Here is a 7,481-nt window from a genome sequence, read left to right on the forward strand (position 1 = left end):
TAAATATAGACGCTCCAAAACTTAAACATTTTAAATGGTTTGGGAAGTTGGCTAGAATCCAAAATATGAGGAACTCTTTGTGTTTAGAAGAAGCTGTGTTTTGTCTCCGTGCTAGGGTTCATGATATTGACAAAGTAATGGGGATCCTTTCCAGTATTCGCAGAGTTAAAGCTCTTGTTCTAAATGATGATACCTCAATGGTACATAAAATATATGGGATTTTGAGGCCCTTCTCCTTTATCCGTCTCATATACATGTTGCCTTATGAATTATAATTTGCAGGCTCGACTATTCAGGAGGGAGCAGACAGGGCCGGCCCTGAGAATTTAGGGGACCTAGGCAAGTCTTCGAAGTGGAGCTCTAAAATTCTTTGATCTCCGGTTCTTTGTATATTGATTTGTATAACAAAGAATTCGCTAAATGCATAAAAAGTTCTATTTTCACATCAAATATCATTAAAAATTAATATCAAAAGAAGATAAATATACAAATATTACTTAAACATTACACGATTCACGTTTTTAGACACAAATATACTAAATGTTTGCAGTCAAGAGTCTAAGATTGAGAGTGAAGAACAATAAAATTTGATGATCAAGAGAGTAAATAACAATAAAACTTGATTGATGAGTATAATAAATTCAACACCAATTGTTTCTCTTGTGTTTTTTTTGCTTCTTCTAAAATCAACATCACACTAACGAATTGAATATTAAAATAATCCATTGAATAAAAAGTTATTGAAAAGAAAAATAGAAATTCAAAGTTTTGATTACCTTAAAGTACAATCTTTAAGACCATATAATAGTTGGTTTAAACATTCAATAGAAATGGAGAGAATTGGAAGTTGGTTTAAACATTCGATAGAAATGGAGAGAATGAGAAGTTGAAAGAAAAAAAAATTGCAAAGAGACTTGAGTTTTATAACTTTATATGCATTTGGACAGATGGATTGTCAGTAAATTTGAAAAACAAGAAAACTCTAGAGACTGAAAGGCACCTTCATGTTTCGAACTCAACCACCCCAAAGAAAAATGAAGCCTACATTTCCACTACACTAACAAATGAATTATAATATTTCTTACTTATTTGTTTATTTATTTATTTATATGTTAATTACAAGATATAAAATATTTTTGAGGGTCGTTCCGAAATGGGGGCCCTAGGCGGGCGCCTACCTGGGCTACTCTCAGGCCGGCCTTGGGAGCAGGATTCAGTGCCAGAACTATTTCATCACCTTTCTCACTTCCGTACATATACACGTCTGAGTAATTTCTTAGTCCGCAGAATGGCTTCTCTTCTTAGAGGAATGCCTAATCTGAAAACTTTGGACGTAAAGTATGTGGCAACTTTCCGACCCTTGCTTCCTAGGATAGTGGAAGTTACCATGGTAAGTAAAACTAAGTTTACTCACATTTACATTTACCTCTCTCTCTCTCTCTCTCTCTCTCTCTCTCTCTCTCTCTAAGAAATTCTCATTTGGTTTGCATGCATGTTAACTTTCTTCAGCAAGCGGGTTTAGTAGGAGATTCTGGAAATCCTAAAACCTGGCTTGTATTAATTATCAGATTGAAGAGGTAACAACTGAGCTTTCTTATGGGGGCAATGAATTGGAGTTTGCAAGGTATATCTTTGAGGAAGCCAAGAATTTGAAGAAAATGGTCATACTTTATTTACCCAATCAATCAACTCTTATGAGGACGGTAAATGAAAGGGAGATGAATTCTGCAACAGTTGTCTTTGAGGAAAAGCAGGGAATGCCTGAACTCCACCGTTTCGTTCTGCGTTAGCTGGGTTGAGTAAAGTGATCGGTAGAGATGCTTGGTTTAAATCTCATTTCAGAAGGATTTATTTATGAGTTAATGTTGAAACCTAAGTCTTGATGTTGATATGTTGAATAACATTTTCTGTTCGTTGAAATTACTCAACTCTTGATGTATATTGGTCTTTGGGCTTCAACCCTCCTGTCACTTAAGAAAAAGAAAAATTAATGAAAAAAGTTTAAAAACTTTGAGTTTTAACGAAAATGACAAAAAGGTACCGTAAGTAAATAATACAGGATTGACTTTTAGAGTAAAAATATGATTTTTCGTTAAAATAAATAATACTGGTAACTTTTCGTTCAAATTCTCTTAAGAAAAAGAGTTTTCATAGGCCACTACTTTGGAACGGAAGCAAAGCACCAAAAGAATTGCAAGACCCAATTAGATAATGACAAGTGGATAGTTTAGGAATTTTACTTTTATCTGAGCTTTTGGGGCTTGTTTTTATGTTTTTTTTTTATTTATACTACGTATTAATAGAACACCCTTCGTTAATAAAAAACCAATGAAAATATCATACACAAAATGTCATGGATATTAAAGTAATTTTGTACAAAAATTAACTTTTTTTTTTCTTCCTTCACACATATATCATCAAAGCATGCCTCTTACTTTAAAAAAAATAAAATTTTAGACTTGGTAACAAAACTTTTTTGTTTTGTTTTGTTTTTTTTTTTTTTTTTGATGAAGAAACTTTTTGGTTTTGCAGCACTCAGTTTTTAGATTGTAGTTCATTTTTATATATGTTGACTTGTTCAAATTTTCAACAATAGAACCATTATCAGAGAGTAGGCTAGCTTCTAGGAAAGTTGAAGCAACCCAAAAGTAGTATTCATGATGTGTAATGCCAAGTGTAATGTTAGGAAAACTAAATTTTGGAAACTAAATGATATGAAAGTTGACGATTAGATTATTACATAAATGTTGATTAACGTGCTTATTTCTTATTGATGACACATTATTTAGTTTGCAAATTTAATATACCTAGCATTACTCTAATGCAAAACCAATTATGCTATGCATTTCTAGATCCTTTTTGCTACAAAGTGATTGATTTTCAATTTTTTTTTCTGTTAATGATGAATTCTCAAATGTAAATCTTCATTATTTGAAAGGTAGGAGAAACAATAGAAAAGTCACATCATAATTTGAAGAAACAAATAAGTTTTGTGGTTGACCTTATGTATTAGCACTTGAGAGTGTAAGGTGTGAGAATATTATGAAAAAAATATATGAGGTATATTAAGATAAATTTTTAATTAAAAAAATAAATATGAGGCCTATTATGTAAAAGAATGTAGTCAATTTGAATTTCAGATAATTTTAATAGATTTTTTTAAGTGCCAAGTTCTCTTATGTCTAAAGGCTATAGGGTGTGAAAAAAAAAAAAACAGAGGGGAACTGTTGGATTCTTGATGATATTTGGCGCACACAATCAAATCTATCAATCCCTCACTTATTAGTGTTCTAGCAAGTTTTTGTTGTCCTCGCCACACGTAGACATGTGTAGATTTTTTTTAAAATTTTAATTAACTACAGTTGAATTTAAAATAACTTAAAATTCTTTAAAATTCTAATTTAACTACAATTTTCAAGTCTTTTTAATTCTTATTTTAAAATTCTAATTTTAAAGTCTATTAATAAATTCTATCAAATTCTAATTTTACCGAAAATGTTAAGTGTATTCGACAATACGCGAACATTTTAAGGTTTTACTTTCGAGCAAAACACCAAAATCAGATCGGCTGGCGGGCCGCTGAGAGAGACGCCATTCTCCGCCGTCTGGACACCACTCTTCGCCGTCTGGACGCCACCGGATGTGTAGGTACGAATTGATTTCCGATCCTTCAACCCCCAAAATTGCATGCCATTTCTGATCCCATTTATCCGTTTTCCCTTTCGAAATTCTTCATCTTTACTCATCCGAAGCTATTAAGTACTTCGATCAGGTTTTTTATTCTTTTAATGTCTATTTTTTTTTTTTTTTTTTTTTTTTTACAAATTTTTGTTGGTAATTGTTAATATTGGGAGATGTTGAATTCGAATGGGGAAAAGATGCAGTCTTTTGCAGAGAATTTTCTGGGTTCGTTAACCTACAGCAAACCCATGAGTTAGTTGCAGATAATTCATATTTTCATAAAATATATGTATATATAAAGTTTAACTCTTTGATATTGAATGTAACAGATGGTATGTAGGTCGTTTCCTAATGTATTGCAGTTTAGTTGTCGTAGCGGGTCTCATATTTACCACTCAAAGGTACAATTTGAAAATTGATAAAATTATGTTCATGTTAGAAATAAATGTAGAGTTTAAATTAGCTGACGGAGTGGTGAAAATAAATGATGCCTATGCACCTTGGTGCGAGTTTGATTCCCACTTATCCTCTCCCCTAACAACTAACTATTTAACCCACTAACGCTATTGTTCGTAAAATAAAATGGTCTTAGTTTTGTACTGTTGATGTCGTGTATTTACGTAGTTGTGTTCTCATGTTCTTAATCCTTGCAGGTCTAAGTTATTATTAGAAAAGCGAGAGGAAAACAAGTATCATGGAACATAAGAGTAAGTTATTGGCAACTACAAGTTCAGATGCTCAAGGAGCTTGTCCTGAGCGCACGAACGATAGATTTAGTAGTATGCCAGATGAAGTTGCACATCGAATTCTTTCATTACTCTCTATATTGGATCTCATTCGGTTTGGCAATGTATCCAAAAGATGCAGAGAACTTCATCTATCAACACCCTCTTTGAACTTTGATGAATTTAACAACTGGAATAAATCATCTTACAGTAAGCAATTTAAGCTGTTGAATTCTTTGGATAGGTTCTTGGTTCTTCGTAGGGACAGTAAAATACAACAGTTTCGTATTCGTTGGAGTCTTGCTTATGGAAAAGGTGCAAGTCTCTATAACGAGCTTTACCGAGTGGTCACATGGATTCATATGGCAGTAAGGTGCAACGTTGAAGTACTTGATCTTGAGTTGGGGATACCTGAGACGACTGAACTAGAGTTACCATCTTGCATCTTTCTTTGTGGATCTTTGAGGTCTCTATCAGTGCACTGCAATAAAATTCTTACAGTGCCCTCCTCGGTTCACTCCACCAATCTCCAATACTTAAAGTTGAGAAATGTTACAATAGATGAGGGGTTTTGCAAATGGATCTCGTGTTCTTGCAAATCGATTAAGGAATTACACCTTGAACATGTCCGAGTAGAAAATATCACCATTGAAAGCTCGTCCTTGGAATCATTTAGTTTTGTGTTTTCCTCTCACAGTGACCTCTGTCATCTTAGTATCTCATGTGAGAAACTTGAAGCTATGCGTATAAACTGGAGATTTGATTCGCCTAGCAGCAGATCCTTCAAAGTTTTTGCTCCAAATCTTAAGTATTTGAAATGGACTGGGAGTTTGTTGAATAACCAAAATCTTGGGAATTTTATGTGCTTAGAAACGGCTGAAATTTTTCTGAACCATGAGGGAGATAACAATGACTTTGGCAATGTACTTGAGCTTCTTTGCAGTATCCGCAGGGTTAAAGGCCTTATTCTTAGCGGAGAGACAGCCAAGGTAAAACTTTAGAGAGATTATTTTTTAGCTAAAACATGATGGTTTGCACTATGAATTTGTGTAGATTATGTCATTTTTGGATCTTTGAAAGGATGTTGCAAGGAATGTATCTTCACTATGATTCTATGCCATGGAGATAGTAGGGATGTTTAGTTTATGTTTCTGAAACTTAAGAAACCAAAACCAAGTGTGGCATAGTGGAATGAAAATTTATACTGGTGCGGAAAGTTTTATTTTTGAAATCAGTGCATGAATTCTGGAAATGGGTCGCCCTTGGCTCAAGCCGCTCAACTTTGTTTGTCTTTTTTACTTATAGTGTATGTTCTATTTCAAGACTCTGCCTCTCATCTTTATAATATTGCAGGCTCTGTTGAGGGAAGGTTCTATGCCTGCACCGTTTGATGATATATCGTACCTGGGTGTGCATATTGAGAGCTTGGTTGATGACATAGTCCCAACAATGGTCTCTCTTCTGAGAGGAATGCCCAATTTGAAAACTTTGTATGTAAAGTGTGACCCACCCTCACTCATCCAGAAACCTAAAGTAAGTTCAACTCTTTCTCTCTCTCTCTCTCTCTCTCTCTCTCCCCCCAACGTAGTTTACTATGTGATGTGTCCCAGCAATGGTAACTAAAATTAGTTGTTCCAAGGGTTTAGGATATTGGTCCATCGCAAAAATATTGATCTTGGTCTCTTCTAAGATTGTTTCTGTGCTCTAAGTAATGTTATTTTTAGGGCTTCAATTATTGTTTCCAGAGCTATGTATAACCCTATTATGCACTAGTATACTCATATGTAGGTAGTGCACTTCAAAGAAAGTGTCAAGTTATTTACTCAATATCTTTGTCACGCCTCATCTCGGGTTGGGGATGTAACAATCTATAATAAATTTGAATTTATTTGCTCGTTTCCTTTCCAGGCATGTGGATTTAATAGGGAATTCTGGAAATCTCAAAACTTGGCTTTTATCGATCAGCTTAAGGAGGCAACAATAGAGCTTTCTAGCGGGAACAATGGAATGGAGTTAGTGAGGTATATGCTCGAGGATGGTAAGAATTTGAAGGAAATGGTCATACTTCATTCACCCGAGCAGTCAACTCTTTTTCAGGTGGTAAATGAAAGTAACCGGAAATCTGCTGCCAGAGTTGTCTTTCAGGAATACAAAGCAAATGAAAAGAGGGAATTAGGCAGGTTTAATATTTATGTAAAGAAATAATGTGTTGCGACTTCAAAACCGTAGTCCGGATGCTGATGGATGCAGTTCGGTTGTAGTATTACTGCCTTGTGCTTGTTAAGCTTAATAAGTACTAAGATTTTTTGTTACTAGTCCATGTATGTTATTGTATAATATTGCGATTATCTTTTACTAGGTTAACAATAGTTTTTTGGTTTCAACCGAGACCTATTGGTTGGCGATTAGGGGCGGAAACTCTCATACAGGCGATTGAGGAGAGAAAAGCCTGGACCTTTTGTTTTGGGATCTGTTAAAAAGGATCGATATTACACGAAACGTATCTTTGCTATGGGATTGTAACGTGCCGATAACAGGAATAGCGAATTTGGTATTCTTGAAGTACGAAGTTGTTTTAAAATCGGTTGAAAATAGGGAGGTTTGACAAAACACTTTTGGTACTGTTTATTTTTAACGAAAAATTATATTTATATATTTTTCTGGTACTATTTATTTTACCTTTAAAAATGATTTTTTATTACAAGGGTAGTTTTTTAACTTTCCGTTAGTTTTCCTTCCAAAATATAGAAAGTAATGCCCGTATGCAGGGCGGAGGAGAGGGACGAAGAATAGATTGCATTGTTATCTATTGTTCCGCTAATCTTCCTCATGTCTCTCATGTCTCTGTTCAAGGAAGTTCCCATGCCTGCGCCGGTTGATAACATTTCGTACTTGGGTTTGTGCATAACAAGCTTAAGTGATGATCTAGTTCTAGTCAATGGTGGAGTCAGAATTATTCCGTGAGTGGGCTAAGTTCAAATTATTTTTACAATATCAAATGCTTAATTTTTTTTTTTTTTGTTCACCACAAAGTTATGTAATCAACCTGAAATTAATATTTTAAAGTAAGAACTT

General features: G+C 34.3%; 1 protein-coding gene across 2 annotated transcripts; it reads left to right on the forward strand.

The window, feature by feature from the left end:
- Window positions 1-3,490: 3,490 nt before the first annotated feature.
- On the forward strand, window positions 3,491-6,724 carry LOC137713471 (F-box/LRR-repeat protein At4g14103-like). Of its 2 annotated transcripts, XM_068452771.1 has the most exons (5): window positions 3,539-3,648; window positions 4,011-4,082; window positions 4,335-5,395; window positions 5,760-5,939; window positions 6,315-6,724. In XM_068452771.1, exons 3-5 carry the CDS (start codon window positions 4,376-4,378, stop codon window positions 6,609-6,611), a joined length of 1,497 nt encoding a protein of 498 aa, XP_068308872.1. In that variant the 5' UTR covers window positions 3,539-3,648; window positions 4,011-4,082; window positions 4,335-4,375; the 3' UTR covers window positions 6,612-6,724. The 2 variants fall into 2 exon arrangements, with proteins under 2 accessions (XP_068308871.1, XP_068308872.1); XM_068452770.1 differs by lacking the exon at window positions 4,011-4,082 and having other exon boundaries at window positions 3,491-3,648.
- Window positions 6,725-7,481: the final 757 nt, after the last annotated feature.

Source organism: Pyrus communis, chromosome 13, assembly GCF_963583255.1.
Source record: "Pyrus communis chromosome 13, drPyrComm1.1, whole genome shotgun sequence".
NCBI lineage: Eukaryota > Viridiplantae > Streptophyta > Magnoliopsida > Rosales > Rosaceae > Pyrus > Pyrus communis.